Raw genomic sequence first — 17902 nt, forward strand, 5'->3', positions numbered from 1 at the left:
AATGTGGCTCACATTCAAACTGATGTACTATAATTAATGTAGTTGTGGAACCGTGGTTCCACTGGTTTTCCATTTCACAACTTTTCTGCCGAATTTTTTTTTTTTTTTTAAATCACTGGGCCTTGCGGTACTCCTGAGACTTCCTGAGGACAAGGTCCTTTCTTCAGTCAAGCTGACCTAAACAGAGCCAGCCCTCCCGCCCCTCCCAAGCCACAGCTGTGTGTTGGAAAGCTGGATGCTGAGGCCCCTAATAAAGAGCAGACCTCCCAACCTCCTCCTTCCCTCCCCCTCCCCTTGCTCCCCTCATGTGGTTTTCAAATTAAAAGTAACTAAAAGCTAAGACCGAAGAGAGAGAGAGAGAGAGGGGGGTGGGAGACACAAAAGCATCCCTAGATTGAGGAAGTGGGGCCCTCTCCTAGGAAAGAGTATCCAAAAAATCCAGATCCAGCGGGGGTCCAGTTCGACCTCATCTTTCCCAGCTCTGAGCAGGAGGCCCCCTGTGGGCTGGGCTGGGCTGGGCTGGAAACGCAGCTCACTGTCTGTGGTCCCCAGGCCGGTAAGCAGGCTGAGATGTGAAGGACCCTAGGAGAGGGCGCCTCTGGTCTCCAGCCACGGGGGAACTGCTTCCTCTTCTCTCTGGAGCCAACTCTCTGGAGAAAGAGCCTGGAGGAGCCCGACTGCATCCTGAGCTGGCCAGCAACCCGCGGAAGAGGAGGGGTGCCCCGGGTCCTGGAGAGAACCGTTACCCCAAGGTACACAGGCCAGTTTGGGACCCTTTCGGAGAACTGTTTCCTCTCCTTTTTCTTTCTTCTTCTTCTTCTTTTTTTTTTTTTTTTGCTTTTTAGGGCCGCACCCCTCAGCATATCAAGGTTCCTGGGCTAGGGGTCAAACTAGAGCTACAGCTGCCGGCCTACACCACAGCAGGGATCGAACCCACAACCTCATGGTTCCTAGTCCGATGTGTTTCCACTGAGCCAGGACGGGAACTCCCTCCCTCCCTCCTTTTTCTAAGACTGGGGCCCCTCTGCCTTCTGAGTGTGCTGGAGGCTCGGAGCAAGCTTCCAAACCTCAGCTGGGACAGACCCAAGGCAAGGGTGGGGTCCACGCCGGCCTCCCCGCAGGGACCCCACATCTGTGCGCCACATCCACAGCCTCCGAGCCTTCCCTATGAAAGGCCCTTTGCTGGGCCCAGGGAGGCGTCCCTTTCAGGCTCAGTCGAGAATTGAAGGGGAGTGGGAAAGGGGACACTTAGCGCTCTCTTCCCCCCCCCCCCCCAACCACCAAATGGCCCTTCATTTTCAGTTTAGGGAGCTAGAAACGTAGCCCCACCCCATCAACTTCATTTGAAAAAAAACCATCGCAAGTTGGTTTAAATGTGACTTTGGCAACTAACGGCTTTGGCAACGGCTGCAATCCTAGGTCTTCTCAAGCCCAAGGACCTTCTGAATTCTCCAAGGAAAGAAGAATTGGGGGGTGGAGCTGGAGCGCAGGGGAGGAGTAGGGAAGAAACAAAAAGCCAACTCCGCTGGAAACGCCCCCGGAGGCCGAAGGTGTGGTGCCGCCAGGAGCTGCGGCTGCGATCACCCAGGAGTGGGGTGGGGGTCGAAAACGGGGGCCCCGGGAGTCAGGGGAGGGGGGTATTTTGTTGTTGTTGTTTTTAGTGACCGTTTTGATTTGGTTGTAAAAAAAACTTTGCGGGGCTCTCTGGCTCTACTACATCTCTTTACACCCTTGTCCCCAATTTCCTTGTCGCCCGTGGGCCTAGATGCGCAAGACAACGCCAGAGCCACTGCGCTCCCCAAAGGTGCGCGCCGGACTCAGCTCTCCAGTTGGGCCTCCGTCCCAGAGGATCGAAGCCGCCTCGACTCCCGGTTTGGGGAGAAAACCCTCATTCTTAACCCCGTGATGATCCCTCCACGGAAAAACACAACAATTTGAAAATCAAAATCAGGGTACAGGCAGACACCTAGGTCCAGCTGCCCAGGCCTGCTAAGGTTACTCTTCGGGGCGCACAGGGTGGCCTGGTCCCCAGAGATGCACCGGGCAGAAGCCAACGAGACCCCTCAGTCCGCCTCGGCCAGGAGGCGCTTCTTGCGGCTCCAGGACCACCCAGGATCCCGGGCGTCGGGGGAGCAATCTGGAAGGATCTTAGAACAACACCAGGAGATCGAAACTCTGCTCGCCCCACCTCCCCGCGACGCCCAGGGCGGACTGTTGCGAGCAGACCAAACCTCTCCAAGCTTCGGCCGGGCGGCGGAGGGCGGACAGCAGGATTCAAACCCGCCTATGAGTAGTGGGAGTGGCGGGTGGGCAGGACTCGTTTTAAGGAACAGACCGCCTCTTTTCCAGGGCCTGCGGCCCCGAGGTTGCTTCTGACCACTGGGTTTATTTTGCTTTTGCAGGCGAGGCAGCTGTTGACCTCTCTCCATTTTTGCTCGGGCCAGACTCTGCGAAATCTTCCCCCAACCATTTGCTTTCCTGCGCCACCCCCCACCGGTGCTCAGTTCCCGGGAGTCTACTCCCCAGGCCTTTAAACCTTCTGGAATGTCACACATGGAAACCTTTAGCAAATGTTTGTTAATGATCATAACAAAGGCATCATTCAAATTAGGCAGGTAATTACTACCAGAAGGACAACTGGGTGCTCACTTGCTCATCCATTCTCTCTGCTTTTAAACTCGGAGGAATTACGGCCGAACCCCCCCCGCCCCCGCTTTCCCCCAGCGCCCTGTCCGCTATCCGAGCCCCTTTAAGCGACTCTGAAATGAACTGTGAAGTTACCATTTGCGGGCGCGAAGCGCTGAGGCCCTGCGTTCAGGAGACCCCGGCGTGACCGGGCTGGCAGTTTAGCAGCGGCAAAGCAGGCCTTCCTGGGTAGGCTCGCCTCGCCTTCTACCCTTTTGGGCACTTGGTATAAAAACTTAGATCTCAGCCTGACTTTATTAATAGCTTAAAGTCGGCAGCCGCTTTTCCCATATTATTCCGCACTCGGATTTGGGGGGGGGGGGGGCTTTAGTCCCTCGTTCGTTATCTACAAACATTACGGTATCCTGTTAGCATTCCGAACAAGGGGCTGTTCATACATTCGCCTTCAATGATTTCCTGAAGGAACATGTGGAAGTAATAGTGAGCAGCGCAGTCACCCGGACTGAAGATGCACGAGAGGCGGTTGAGCAGAAGGGCTGGGGGTATGAGGCCCCAAGCCCAGCCTCATGCCGTCTTCCCGAGCCTGACCCCCCAGGAACCCGTCCCAGTTCAACACAGCACCCCTTACAGTACGTTTCTGTGACCATTCCCGAAGGCTGGTATTCACCCTCCTGATGAGGGAGGTGATGGCTGTCTCACGTCCCAGTCTGAACTAGGCTGCCCTAGCCATTCTCAGAAGCGGGGGTGGGTGGAAGAGGGAGACCAGGGGAGTAGGGATAAAGGATGAGTTCCTTTACCCAACAAGAAAATTCAAAATTAGAGAAGGCGGGGAAGGTGAGTGTGTTCCCCTCCCCCCGCCCTGGCTCGGAAGCCCCACTCCATCCAGGTCTGGTTCCTGGAGCGTCAGCGCCCCCTTTCCTTCGCGAGCAGGATCGCTCCCTCTCGGTGCCTTCCCTTGCCTCGCTCCCCGCCCCATAATTTGGGGCTCTGCTCTCAACTCTAGGGCATTGGTACCGTCCTACCCACAAGGCAGGAGGGAGCGCTGGGGGAGTCAAATTGCACCCTCCCCCCTTGAACGCAGAGGTGGCAGGCTGGCTGTAGACGATTCTCCAAACGCTCAAGCTTGAGCCTTTTTGTGTGCGTGATAGAAGCCAGGACAACCTCGCCCAGATAACCATGAAAACAAAGACATGACAAGATAAGTGCGCCGAGGGAGTAAAGGTCGTTCTGTCGGAGAACGTTCCAAACCTACGCAGACCCTCGACTCTTTGTACCCTCCTTCATACCCGTTTAAACACACACACGCACACGCGCGCGCGCACACACACACGCACAAACCCCCAAAACACCCATCATCTTCATATTAGACTCAACAGTTTGCCTAATCCCATTAAAGGATTAGCAACTGCACGGCACTTTCCCTGAAAGACCCCAGGTTCAAAATCACACAACCGCTTGGAAACCTCTCCTGATGGCCCCATTTATTGTTGGGCTAGGAATTTCTCCAGAAGGGACACTTCTTGATTCCAGATTTATATTCTCTCTGAGCATTAACTGCTATTTTACGTGTACTTTTTCTTCCTTTCGAAGGCAATACAAAGCAACATAGCAGCGTAAGAAAATATCCCTCAAATCTGGAGGCAAACATTCTGGAAATGATGGGCAGTGTGTATTTTCACGAACCTCTTTCCCGGCAGACCGTCAACACCTCCCCCTTCCACCACCCCACCCCATCTGGTCTGCTTCTCCCCGCCCCCCAGTTGTTGTCGAAGTCTGGGGATTGGGGCTGGACCCCCTGATTGAGTAAAAGCGAAAAGCCAAGGCACAATCTGGAGGCTGGAAGATACTGAGCCCACGGAGTTCGAGAGAAACTTTTATTTTGAAGAGGCCAAGGGGAGGGGGGGGGGCTTCATTTCCTGACAGCTATTTACTTAGAGCAAATGATTAGTTTTAGAAGGATGGACTATAACATTGAATCAATTACAAAACGCGGTTTTTGAGCCCATTACAGTTGGAGCTAGAGGGAGAGAAACAGAGAAGGGGACTCCAGGACAAAACTGAAGGCCGTGGACATACTTTTTGCTCCATGTGTAGGATTTTCATTGCGAATTGACATAGGAGGAGAAGGTAAGGGAGGAGAAAAAGAATTTTTTGTTTCCAAGAGAAGTCCCTAATCAGGCCCTTTGGGCTAGAAGTGAGTAACTTCACTCAAACCTTGGGCGATGAGGGAAAAAAAAAAAAAAATTGGAGTCGAATTCCAATTGTGTGTCCAGAGAGTAATTTATTTTGAATAAACTTCACTTGGAGGGAAGATAACCATAGAGTTCGAAAGTCTAGGGATTAAAAACAAAACAAAACAAAACACATTTTCCAGACCTATTTTTAAATGCAAAAGTTGTTTTTCTAACAACTCTCTGGCCTTCCAAAGAAATTGTTTAGGCTTACATTTTTGAGGTTTCTTTGGGGGTTGGGGGTGGTATTCGTGTATACTGGGACGAGCACCAAGTAATGCTGGGAGTAGGGGCAGAGGTGTTTGCCCTCTTCTTGGCAGTGGGTCCTGGAAGGCGACAGGTTTTTAATGAGTATTTTCATTCCTCGCCCGCGGTTTGGCGGGACAACGCTGCAGCCGGTGGTGTGGAGAGCGGCTCGGGGACCGAGGGAGGTGGGGAGCGAAGAGCGCAGAGTGAGGCGCGGAAGGGGTTGAGGAGGAGGAAGGCGTGAAGGGCTCGGCTGGAGAGGGCCGGACCTTGGGTGCCCGCCGGGTGCACATGGCGCCGACCCAAAGCGCGTAATTACTGGACGGCGCTGCGCCCGGTGTGAGCCTGGGCCAGACTCAGCACAACCGTGGCGACTGCGAGACAAGCAGAGGGGGCGCGGATTTGGGGAGCTCCCCAGTGGTTTGGTAGGATCAGTGAAGTGCGAGGGAGAACGGGCGCCAGCCCCGCAGAGCGCTAGGGTTGTGCGCCCTAGCGCGGGGGCGACGGCGGCGCGGGCGGGCCGGCAGGCAGGCAGGCGGTCTGGAGTAATGACAAACACATTTGGCCCTGAGTGAAGAAGTCGTCGTCGCCTCGCATTCCAGCAACTGGGGTTTGAGGAATTTCGAACTGCACTCCAAGGGGCCCTCATTGTGCGCAGTGGTCCCCACCCCCACCCATCTCTGCGCGCCCCCTTCCTCCGCGGAACGGTTCCTGCACAGCCCAGGGCTCTGCTGCTGCCGAGTCCTGGCCGCAGGAAGGAAAGAAGGAAGGTCGCCAAAAAAAGTGCAGAACTTCTTGTGGGGGAAGTTAGGGACAACTCGGAACGGAGAAACTTGTTTCTCAGGTAAGACAGGAAGGTGGGAAGCGAGCTGTCCTTGTTACTTTCCTGGGGCACCCGAGCCCTGCACCCCTCCCCCCTTGCGTGGCACTTTCCGCGCAGGGACGCGTGGCAATCGCTGCCCGCACTCGTCCTGCGCTGCTTCACACTCTCCAGGGTCCCTTGTATCTACTCCACTCCCTGTGCCGGCTTCTCTGCCCGCTTCAGAGCCGTCTCATCGCGCGCCTCCTTCTTCCACCGTCTATCCCCATGGAAATCGGCTTTTATACGTGAGATTAACTTCGGCAGGCAGCGCCAGGGGAGCGGGCGGTGTCCCCTTGGCTCAGAAACAACTGGAATCAGCGGTTCTGTTCGGAAAGGGTCTCGGCCAACTCAGACCGAGAGGGAGTGTGGCTCGACCGGAGTACCGCCGCCTCAGGGGGCCAGGAATCTCCGCTACCTGGCCAGGTGTGAAGGAGCTGCCGGTGGCCTGGCCATGCGTCTCAGCCTTGGAGGAAGCGCTGGGCTGCCTGCCCGCTGTCTGTCTCCGCCACAGCCAGAGCGCCCGGACCTGCCAGACCCTCAGGATGTGTAGAAAGAGCGCCTGGGAGAGCAAGCCACTTACTCGATCGCCAAGGGTGAGAGGCAAACCGGGGCTAGAGAGGGAGCGTGAATGACCCTTAGGTCCGAATTGCCCTGTGCCGCGCCTGGAAAAGCCCTGGGCTGCGCTGTGTGGGAAATGGCTTTTTGGCTCCGCGACCGAATTGCTCAACGTTTTGGACCGACTTGTCTCGCCTCACGGTTGCTCTCCAACAGAACTAGGCAGCTTTTAGAGCAGGGAGAGAGGCTGCGGCAAATGGGGTGCGACCATCACCCGCACAGCTCACGGGACTAACACCCCAGAGACTAGAGAGCCCCAGGGCCGCTGGAGGTGAGGAAGGGTTGCCCCGGACCTGCGCACTTCTTTAGTTGCCCCGCTGGCTTTGGTTTTAACATTCCCTCCCCCACCCCACTCCCCACCTCCATCTGACCCACTCGGACCCTGGTGCTGCCGCTTTGCGTCCCTCCCTTCTTTCCTTCCCCTTAGCTTCCTATTCTCCACAATTCTCACAGTCAAGGGGGCCTTTCCTCCCCATTCCCCGACAAGAGAAGGACTGACAAGCCTCACTGACACCCTGGTGAGTCCCTGCTTCGGGGCTTGTGGACAGTCTTGCTTTTGGTTTGACCCAAGCGTGGCCGGACTGGAGTCCCGAGAGCGAGGAAGAGTGGCGGGTAGGAGACAGAAAAATGAGACGGGGGAAGGCACCTCGGCTGTCCCTCGTCCCTTGCACCAGCCCTTAGACTGAGAGGCACCCGAAGAGAAGCCCCGGCTCCCGGGCCCAGGTCCGCTTTCCCCTCGGGATGCGGACTGAGGGGGAGTGAAGGGGGAGGGGCATTGGGCCGGGCTTTCCAGCTGCAAACGCGTCTGGCGCCGAGGCGGGCCCGTTTTGCGCCTCCTGGGGACCGGCCGTGGGCGGCGCGCAGTGCCAGGGACGCGTCCTGGGGACGTGGTGGCTGGCGCCTTCCTGCAGACCCCAGCGAGTGGGACTCTCTCTGGCTTCTGGGGAGCTGTGACCAGGTTACATATTGCTGATGGAGAAGTGGGAATTCTGGGGGGCGGGGGTGGGGGGCTAAAAGCTTGCTCGGTGGCCTAAAGTTGCGGCTCTCGCGCTCCCTTGTGTCTAGGCTTGCGGGGTTCGCAAGAAGCAACAGCCGTCGGGGTGCGAGTGGGGAAGATCTCGCGGTCTCGTATCCTGCTGAGGGATGCAGAATCAGGGCAAATGGCTTTTCTCTACGGCGCTCTAGTCCGGACTCTGCCGGTGCTTGTCTTTTGCTGAAGTGGCTCGGTGGCATTTCCTTTTGTTTTAAACTGAACAGGGAGCCAGGGATCCGTTGGAAAAGTAGATTAGAGGGGATGGAGGACCTCGGAATTGGGGTGCTTCCTTTCCTGACTACTGCAGTCATCCCCTTCCCCGCGAAAGGGGAGTGAGAGGCGCAGGCGGCGCCGGGGTGCTCAGGGCAGCTTCCGCACAGCGAGCGTCGGGCCGGGGCTCCGGGGGAGGCTGTGTTCTTAAAGGCGGAGGGGGCGCAGCCCTGGCTGGAAGCTGTGTTCTCCGCGAGCAGCTGTCCGCGGCCGTGGTTCTCTCCGGCCCATAGGAGGCGCTGGCGCGCGGCTGTAACCCTAAACCCCCCGGTCCTTCTCCCTCCACCCCGCCCGGCCCCTCTCCCTCCACCCTGTCCGGCCCCCTCTCAGGTCTCAGCCGAAAACAATGCAAACGCCAAGCGTCATGCCTGGGGCGCAGCGGCCGCCGCAGCTCTGAGGCTAGGAGTGTGGCAGGCACGGACACTAAACCTGGGAGCCGGGCGGTCGTTGTCCCCAACTTCGGGGTGACCGAGCCGCCGAGGGCGTGGACCCGCGGGACGGGGAGCAGCCCGCTCCGCGTTCTTGTGGGTGTGGCGGGGCGGGAGGCCTGACGGTGCCAGCGCGGAACCTCATTGGCGAAGGTGGGCGAGCCGGGGTCCCCGCTGCGCTGTCGGGGACACGGAGCCTGAGCGGCCAGCGAGAGCTGGGACCGAGCCGGGTAAGATTCGTGGGGCTGCCGCGCCCTCTAGCGGGCATCTGGGGGCGCCGTCCCGCTCCGTCAGCCTCGGGCGGTCGGCGCCTGAGCGGGGTGGGAGCGCAACGCTGAGACCTGGGGGAAGGCCAACTTAGGTCACCTTGCCCCCTTCTGGAGGCCTTGGATAGACGCCTCGCAGGTACTGTGCGTGCCCGGGAGGCGCTCGGTTGGCGAGAAGCGCGGAGGTCTCCTGGTTTGGGGATGAGGGTGAGGGCGTCATCATAATTAAATGTGGGAGAAGCGGAGGAAGGCGGAGGATACAGGGTCTCAGGCGCTCTTGGGGGCTTTTACTGTCGGCGACCTTTGTTTTCAAGCCCCTCGAAAGTTCTCCTGCCGCGCAGGCAGCCTGTTACTGTTTTGTTTGTTTTACAACCCCGCGTTATTGTGCAATGGGAACAGTCGTTTCCAATCAGCCCGTAGTTCCCGGGCTGCGCGGCGGTCGCGGCCCCTGCCGGGGGGTTTACGAGGGGTGACAACGGCGTGCGAACAGATTGGGCAGCAAAGGCAGAGCCATGGCAACGGGCGCCCCCACCCAACGAGGCCCAGGTGGTCTCCCTTCCTGAAGTGGGCGGGAACTTCGAGGTGGGAGAGCACCGGTGGGAGGGAAAAAAAAAAAAAAAGTGACCCACCCAACCTCCTCCTGAATGGCTTTTCCTGCTCAACCTTCCAAACCTTTGCGACCTGGGATGGCAGCGCCATTTTCCTGGCTCCCGAGGCCCAGCCGCCCCGGAGGACCCGCTAGCAGGGATGTAGGTGATGGTGTCTGTCCCTCAGCGAATTCTCCTGTGGCCTCGCGGGACGTTAAGCCTTTTCTTCGGCAGTTGCCCTACTCCGGCTTCTATTCTGTGGGTTTTGAAGGGAGGTCACCCCGAAACCTAAAAGTATGTCAAGAAGAGACTGGAAGTTAAGATTTGGGACATTTTAGCCCAGTACTTGCAGCTGCATTTGCGTCCCCTACCCCCACCCCAGACCGCCTGTCTCTTGGACCAATATTGCCACCTGCTGGTGTCATTTGAAAACTGCAACGACCCTTTGCTGAGGGGGGAGATGGGCTTTGCAGAGATTCCCGGCAAGTCGTGGCATCGGGAAGACCCATTTCCTGCCTTGTAAGACCGAGTGAGAGAGGATGTCTGTTTTCTTTTCCTATGGAGTTGCAAGAATCATTGGGGCTGACAACATATATTCTCTGGACTTTTGGGTATCTCTTTCGCTTTAGTTGTTAAAACTTTATATTTACCTGAAGGGGGAAGTGCTGACCTCCCACGTCTGATTATCAGAGCAGAGCCTGTGGAGAAGAGAGGCTAGAAGATTTGCATTTCCTCTTACAAGTGAAGCCCTAGTGTTGGGGGCTTGGTGAGCTCAAGTAGACTCCAAGCTGCTGCACCTAAGGTTGCCCCATTAGGTGCCACACCAATTTGGTGACAATCAAAAGAAAGTGACGTTATAGTCTCCTGTGGTTAAATATCTGGTGCAGAGAGAGCAGAAAGGTTCATGAGCTCAGACTGTCCCAGAAAATGTTTCCCCATAAAAATACTCCGGCCCCCACCCATCACTGGAATGTCTAATGGAACTCAAGGAGATAAAAACAACGGAACAGGAGTTCCCTTTGTGGCTCAGTGGGTTAAGAATCTGACTAAAATCCATGAGGAGGTGGGTTTGATCTCTGGCCTTGCTCAGTGGGTTAAGGATCCGGTATTGCTGCCAGCTGCTGGGTAGGTCAGACACTGCTCAGATCAGGTGTTGCTGTGGCTGCGGCTGTGGCAGGCAGCTGCAGCTCCAATTCAACCCCTAGCCTGGGAACTTCCCTATGCCGTGGGTGCAGCCCTAAAAAAAAAAAAAAAATTCCTAAAAAAAAAAAATAAAAACAACAGAACAGGCCCCAGTGAGGTGCCAATCCCAGTAAACAAGCTGACGTTGCCACCAGGGTGGACCAGGATTCGGATTGCCTGGGCTGAAGTTCCAGAACGTTTGTCACAGGGAAAAAAACCCAGCATCTATAATTTTCACAGTTAGAATTAACTGGGGAGAGCTGAAATTAACCGAACCTCAGAAATCTGAAGCCTGAAGCTGTTAGTGGCTCTGGGGACTGTGAGAGAGTCCTCCGTGGCCTCTAATCATGCCAGGGTGGGGCGAAATTCAATAGTTCAGTGGCTCTGTCACAGGATGCGTTGTGCCGCTGGTGAGCTGGAAGCCAGCTCTCTGCTTTAGGAGAAGAAGGCCATGCTTCCTTCTGGAAATAGTGCCTTTGCCTGGCTTGCCCTCTGCTGCCTTTCTAGCTTAGCGTGTTGTCTTTGATTGCAGAGTCCTAGTTAATGGCTCTTCAATTCTGTTTGCAGGAACAGAGATGGCAGCCTGTTAAAGCAGAAGAGAGCGGCTGCCAACAGATTTGTTTCTCTATTTCCTAGGTGTCTGATGTGGGATCAGAGCCTAATCAGTGCCATTTGCATCACGTCTTCTGAGAGCAGGCATGAAGGACAAGAGGATGGGGGTGGGGTGGGGGAGGCCACTGTCACCTGCCTGAGTGGGAAGGGCAGAGGTCTCTTTTCTCCGGTTGTTTCTCTAACCTGTGGCAGTGAGTTGGGATTATAGAGGATTGAGACATATAGTTGGTGTGAGAACAATGGTTATAATTTGTAAAAAAAAAAAAAAAAGGTTGGGATGAAATCTGTTGTTTCTCCTTGCAAAGTGATTTCTTTTATTCTTGCTGACTTACAACGTGCTGTGTTTCTCTGAATCTGTAACCTCACTTATTTACATTGCACTCCTGACTTTTGGATAAGCTCCAAGATATGGGTTTCTGATTAAGGATGAGCATTTACTCTCAGAGTAGAAAAGCAGTGGAAGCAACAAGACTGACCCTTAAAGAGTCTCAGTCCAGGGCTTCCTGTCATGGCTCAGCAGGTCACCAACCCGACGAGAATCTATGAGGACTATTGATCCCTGGCCTCGCTCAGGGGGTTCAAGATATGGCATTGCCATGAGCTGTGGTGTAGGTCTCAGGCATGGCTTGGATCCAGCGTTGCTGTGGCTGTGGTGTAGGCTGGCAGCTTACAGCTCTGATTCGACCTGGGAACTTCCACGTGCCTTCGGTGTGGCCCTAAAAAGACAGCACAACAACAACAACAGCAAAAAGATTCTCACTCGAGGGTCAGTAGGCAGAGAAGCCTCCAGTCTTTCCTGTTGTTTGTCATTACCTCCCTGGAAGGCTCACACTCGGCAATTATTCACAAGTAAATTGAGTGATGGATGAATAATGACATAAAATTTCACAACTACGCCTGGATTTCTAGCCAGGGATATCGGAGAAGGGAGTTTGAAAGCATAGGCAAACACATGCTGATTTTTCAGTATGCGCATCATTATCCACTGCTCTGAAGCCCTATTTTCACTGCCCACTTTGTGTGTCTGTAAGTGATCTTCCCTGGCAGTGGATCTCTTGTATCTGGATGCACAGAAGGAAATCTGGCGGGACCTGGCCAAGGCAAAACGCTCCTCTGAGCCTGAGCTGTAAGAGCAGCGAGCCCTTCTCATAAGCTGGGGAATGCTTTAAAGATGCATTATTGGCAAAAGCCCGGCTCAAGAAATGCAGGATATAGATGTGATAAAACCCAAAAGACATCAAGCTGGCTCTGGAGAGCTGCTTTGAAGTTTGCTAAGTGGATTATCAGTGGGAGGCTGATATTTATATGTACAAACAGACAGGCTGTTACTGCTAATTGTGGTAAGTCAGACTGGCCACCCTGGCTCTGGGTCCCGCTGTGCCCGTCACCAATCCCTGCATCCCCGGGCACATGGCAGGATCCTCAGAAGCCATCGGCTGGCCTGCATTGTGCAGATTGCCTTTGGGTTCATAGCACCTGAGTGGGAGGAGGAGATTCAGGGCCCCGATTTGCATTAGGAAATAGTTGGGGGTGGTGGTGGGGAACACACAGGGTTGAAATGCTGACGTTTTCTTGAGAGAGACCATATGGTGGATGAGACAGAGTGTGGCTTTTGTTTGCATCACACAGATTTGGTATCACAGTCCTGGCTTTACCACCAGCTGCGCGACATCCCGTCATTTGCCAAACCTCTCTGAGCCTCAAGTGGCACTTTAAAAAAATCAAATCCAGGGGTTCCCATTGTGGCCCAGTGGAAACGAATCTGACTAGGAACCATAAGGGTTTGGGTTCGATCTCTGGCCATGCTCAGTGGGTTAAGGATCCAGCATTGCCATGAGCTGTGGTGTAGGTCGCAGACATGGCTCGGATCTGATGTGGCTGTGGCTGTGGCGTAGGCCAGCAGCTGTAGCTCAGATTTGACCCCCAGCCTGGGAACTTCCATATGCTGATAGTGTTAAAAAAAAAAAAAAAAAATAAATAAATAAATAAAAAGTAAAAAAAAAGTAAAAAAAAATCAAATCCAATACGTCACAGAGTTATTAACAGACGTGGTATATACAGGACCACTTTGGCTTAGGAAACATTGATTCATGCTTTGGAGAAAACAACATTATCATTGTTTTTTCCTGTCTAACCACTCCCTCCCCATTACCAGCATTCCATTTTTCACTCTTTCTTCCTCCTCCATTTAACTGGTAGAATTTAATGAGGCAGCAATCTGACATCTGCACATAGGCCACTTTGCCACCTCCGAGCAAAAATACACGATCAGGCTCTCAGGCTCCGCTAAAAGCAACTAGAACAACTAGGGCTAATACCTACTGGATCCTCTGCAATCAAAAAAAAAAAAAAAATCAAAACCAAAACATGTACACACATCTTAGTTTCCAAAATCAGTAATGGAACAAATTAAGTCCCAGGAACTCATGCCACTGCAGGAGTCGGAGTTTTGAGCAACTCTGAGACCAGCACATCCCAGGCCAAGGCCGAGGTGATTTATTAGGGATCGTCTTAATGCTTTTACACCCGCCCCTGCCCAGACCCCTCAGTGGAGCCTGTTCCATTGAAACTTGGGTGCTCAGCGGCCCCCAACACCTGTAAGCTCGTTCCCATCCACTTCGAGAAGATCTATGTCTCAATAACTTTGGTAGGAAAGGAAGAAAAAGATAAGGATCAAGAAAAGGGGTCTGGGCGTTGCTGTCGTGGTGCAGCGGAAATGAATCCGACCAGGAATCAGGAGGTTTTGGGTTCACTCCCTGCCCTCGCTCAGTGGGTTAAGGATCCGGTATTGCTGTGAGCTGTGGTGTAGGTCACAGATGTGGCTCGGATCCCGAGTTGCTGTGGCTTTGTAGCTGGCGGCTACAGCTCCGATTGGACCCCTAGCCTGGGAACCTCCATGTGCCACGGGTACGGCCCTAAAAGGACAAAAAAAAAAAAGAAAAAAGAAAAAGGGACTTTTCAGAGACTGGACCTTCGGTGGCTTTATTGCAGGGCACCATGGGTCCCTCTTTTTTTTTTTTTTTTTGTCTTTTTGCCTTTTCTAGGGCCGCTCCCGCGGCATATAGAGATTCCCAGGCTAGGGGTCCAATCGGAGCTGTAGCCACCAGCCTACACCAGAGCCACAGCAACTCGGGATCCGAGCCACATCTGTGACCTACACCATAGCTCACAGCAACACCGGATCGTTAACCCACTGAGCAAGGCCAGGGATTGAACCCGCAACCTCATGGTTCTTAGATTCGTTAACCACTGTGCCATGATGGGAACTCCATATGGGTCCCTCTTTTAATTTTTCCCTCCCTCAATTTTCTTTATCCTGCATCCTTCCCACTGCTTTTCCCAGTTTGCATCCCTCCATTTCTCTTTCATTCCCCAGAATTTGTTGCAGGAAATCAGAGTGGAGAATTTGGTTTCTGCAGTTACCGTTACCCATGTGGAAATGACTCATCCGTTGAATTTTATCCTCTGGTTTACTGTGTCCCTGATACCCAGGAATTTGATCACCCTTTTTGCTCTCATTTGCTCTCCTTTCTTCACTTCCTTTACTGTTTCTTCTTCCATGCCCATGCCCTGGGCTCTCAATGCCTTATTTAGCCGGACTGTGAGTGCAGCAGGTCCTGGGAGAACTTGGGCTGGGGGCCCGGGCCTGAGCTTGGTACAGGTTGGTGTGTCGCAAAGTGACATCCTTGAAGTGACATTGGTTGGTGCAACTTCCCCAACCTCTATACCAGAATGGCTCTTAAGTGTTAAGATATTGTTGGCAGGGAGTTCCCTTTATGTCTCGGTGGTAATGAACCTGACTAGGATCCATGAGGACGCAGGTTCCACCCCTGGCCTTGCTCAGTGGGTTAAGGATCCGGCGTTGCCATGAGCTGTGGTGTAGGTCGCAGGTGCGGCTTGAATATGGCGTTGCTGTGGCTATGGGCTGGCAGCTGCAGCTCCAGTTTGACCCCTAGCCTGGGAGTTTCTATATGCCTCGGGTGCAGCCCTAAAGAGACCAAAAAAAAAAAAAAAAAGACTATTTGTTGGCAGCCCAAGCATCTTTTTCTGAGGTTGCAGAGGATGTGACTTTCTGTTATCAAAACATGAAGCAAATGACAACCCATTTTGAGTGAAAACAGCTCAGGTTTGGAAGTTGAGTAAATACATATGTTTGGTTTTTGCATTCTTAATTTAAATGGTTTAAAAGAAACAGTTCTCCTGTGCTTTTGGACATCGTCCAAGACAATAAAGCAAGACTTTGTGGAATTTGAAAGCTGCATGCAATCGAAAAGGATTTTGTCTTTAGATGGCTGGTGTCATGATTGGGGCTCTATCAGGCCGATTCCTGCCTCCCCCATGCCCCCGCCACTGGCAGCATGTGGAGATTCCTGGGCCAGGGAATCAATCGAGTTTGAGCCACAGCTGCAACCTATGCCACAGCTGTGGCAATGTCAGATCCTTAACCCACCGTGCCACAGCGGGATCTCATGATTCCTACCCTTTAGGCATCTTAACTGTTTTAACCTTGAATCTTAAACCAGAATGTTGTTGACTAAAATGACGCTGTTCATATTTTCCATAGCACAAAGCACAAAAAGAATTAGGCTCCCGGTTAGTTTTATTGGCTCACACTGTTTCTGTTTGACTTTTTATTTTTCCAGTTTTCCAGAACCATGGGGACTTCCCATCGGATGCTGCTGGTCTTAGGCTGTCTCCTTACAGGTACAGATCCTAATTCTCCTTGAGTTTGTTGTCCTGGGGGACATCTTGCTTTTTGAGGTCTGTGCTCTGGGGGTGTCGGGAGGGTGTATACCTGTACACTGCACTTCTGGAAACAGTCCAAAAGAGCAAAGGAGTAGAAACTTATAGGATCTAGAGATAACTCTAGAATGACTGCAAACCTTCAGTTCCCTCTGCCGTATTGCAATAATTCCAATTCAAAAAAGAATGTTCACCATTGGCACTCTTAGTATATGTGTAATCGTGGGCGTTGAAATGTTGTTAGGAATGAGAGTCTAAATTTGCCTGCCACCCTCTCCGTTTCCTGGGACACGGGTTTGCAGGTGAGGTGGTCCAGAGAAATTCAAGAGTGTTCGAAGGAAACAAATAACCAAAAAGTCCTCATCCAGGAAATGATACTGGCCTTCAATTAAGCAGAAGATGCTTTAATTGCTGCAAAATCTTAGAGCTCTTGGAATCGACTTGGAAGGCTATTTGACTTTTGGGGATTCTTACTAACGCTTTTCCACCAGGAGGATGCCATTGGGGCCATTTGTTGAAATATTTATTGGCGTCTCTTAGTTTGTATCCAGATATTTTTATGAATTGCAGATGTTCACCAAGACACCACTGTTTTTCTAGTCTGAGGAGTTCGCTTAAGCCTGTTAGTTTATCTCTGGGTCTTATCTAGGTGCACATGGTGAAATTGAGTAAGTGATGTAGGAGTTGGGAACTCCACTTGATGCACCCTGTTTCCTGGATGCTCGTGACCCAGAAGCGCTTATAACTTCTCTCTGAAGAAGCTGCACGAGGAGTTCCCATTGTGGTGCAGCGGTAATGAACCTGGCCGGGATCCATGAGGATGTGGGTTCGATCCCTGGCTTTGCTCAGTGGGTTAAGGATCCAGCGTTGCCGTGAGCTGCGGTGCAGGTCGCAGATGCGGCTCAGATCTGGCATTGCTGTGGCTGTGGTGTAGGCTTGCAGCTCCAGCTCCAGTTCGACCCCTAGCCTGGGAACTTCCATATGTCGCAAGTGAAGCCCTAAATAGAAAAAAAAAAAAATAGAAGAAGAAGCTTTACCAATCATAATGGACACATATTAAAGTTAGGTAGGATTCCCACATCAGGCTCCGAGGGAGACTGGAGCACATCGATTAATCATTATGTACTCCTATCTCTTCTATCAGTTTTCTAGAAGAGGGGAGCTAGACTGACATTTGGGGTTCTAAGGTGAACTTGAGTTTTCACTCTTGGGCTTGTCTTCTTCTCTTTGAATCAAAGTCTGCATCCTCCGGTTTCATTTTCTGGAAGTCATTAGAGAGGAGGTGCGCCAGGATGCTGTGAGAAAGGGAAGATGCGTGATCCCTGAGCAGAGCTCTGCCTTGTGCTTTGTGCAACCTGGCTCCCTGGCCCTGCTCTCCTCCCGGGTCTCAGCAGGGAAAGTGGACAGTAAAGAACCCAGATATGCTGGAGCCCGTGCCATCCTGGGATATTTTATGGTCACACTTAAGTGTTGAAAATATGGAATCGGAGTCAGGCATTCTCTCTCTGAGTGTTTGGAGGGTGAATGGGGGACTCGGGGGGCTTGGTGGGGCCTTTGGAGCCTTCGCTGCTCCCGGCAGATGCAGTGGCTGTTAGAACTTGGGGAGCTGGGTGGGGTGGGGGGGTCTCACGGGCATCCAGGCTAATGGGCTTTTTGCGTAGAAGTGGTCATTGTTGGCAGAAGCTGCTCTGGGTGAGACTGTCCTTTTGGCTGTACCCTGTTCAGAGCAAGTTGCCTTTTCCAGGGCCGAGCCTCATCCTCTGCCAGCTTTCGCTACCCTCCATCCTGCCAAATGAAAATGAGAAGGTTGTGCAGCTGAATGCATCCTTTTCTCTGAGATGCTTTGGGGAGAGTGAAGTGAGCTGGCAGTACCCCATGTCTGAAGAAGAGAACCCCAACGTGGAAATCAGAAGTGAGGAGAACAACAGTGGCCTTTTTGTGACAGTGCTGGAAGTGGTCAGTGCCTCGGCGGCCCACACGGGGCTGTACACTTGCTATTACAACCACACGCAGAGAGAAGAAAGTGAGATTGAGGGCAGGGCCATCTACATCTATGTGCCAGGTGAGCCCAGCTGGTCCCCCCCATCTCTCCTGTTAACTGTATGAATTTTTTAAAAAATGTTTTGTCTTTAGGTCCACACCACTGCGTATGGAGGTTCCCAGGCTGGGGGTCAAATCAGA

At 53.1% G+C, this 17902-nt stretch overlaps 1 protein-coding gene and 1 long non-coding RNA gene across 7 annotated transcripts in view; both read left to right on the forward strand.

Moving 5' to 3' along the window:
• Window positions 1-373: 373 nt before the first annotated feature.
• Window positions 374-2662, forward strand: LOC125138251 (uncharacterized). The gene is made up of 3 exons (XR_007137610.1): window positions 374-752; window positions 1420-1550; window positions 1766-2662. It is a non-coding gene; the product is annotated as an uncharacterized LOC125138251 (long non-coding RNA).
• A 1931-nt stretch (window positions 2663-4593) lies between these two features.
• Window positions 4594-17902, forward strand: part of PDGFRA (platelet derived growth factor receptor alpha) — a 55663-nt gene continuing 42354 nt past the window's right edge. The window contains exons 1-3 of one of the 6 annotated variants that reach the window (XM_047799576.1): window positions 4594-4773; window positions 15622-15682; window positions 17466-17783. In XM_047799576.1, coding sequence (XP_047655532.1) covers window positions 15634-15682; window positions 17466-17783 — 367 coding nt within the window. In that variant the 5' untranslated portion in view covers window positions 4594-4773; window positions 15622-15633. Of the gene's footprint in view, window positions 4774-5510; window positions 5968-6363; window positions 6579-7469; window positions 7559-15621; window positions 15683-17465; window positions 17784-17902 lie in introns of those variants that run through there. The other 5 variants (XM_047799578.1, XM_047799575.1, XM_047799577.1 and 2 more) reach the window with 5 other exon arrangements.

This window comes from Phacochoerus africanus, chromosome 10 (genome assembly GCF_016906955.1).
Source record: "Phacochoerus africanus isolate WHEZ1 chromosome 10, ROS_Pafr_v1, whole genome shotgun sequence".
Classification (NCBI taxonomy): domain Eukaryota; kingdom Metazoa; phylum Chordata; class Mammalia; order Artiodactyla; family Suidae; genus Phacochoerus; species Phacochoerus africanus.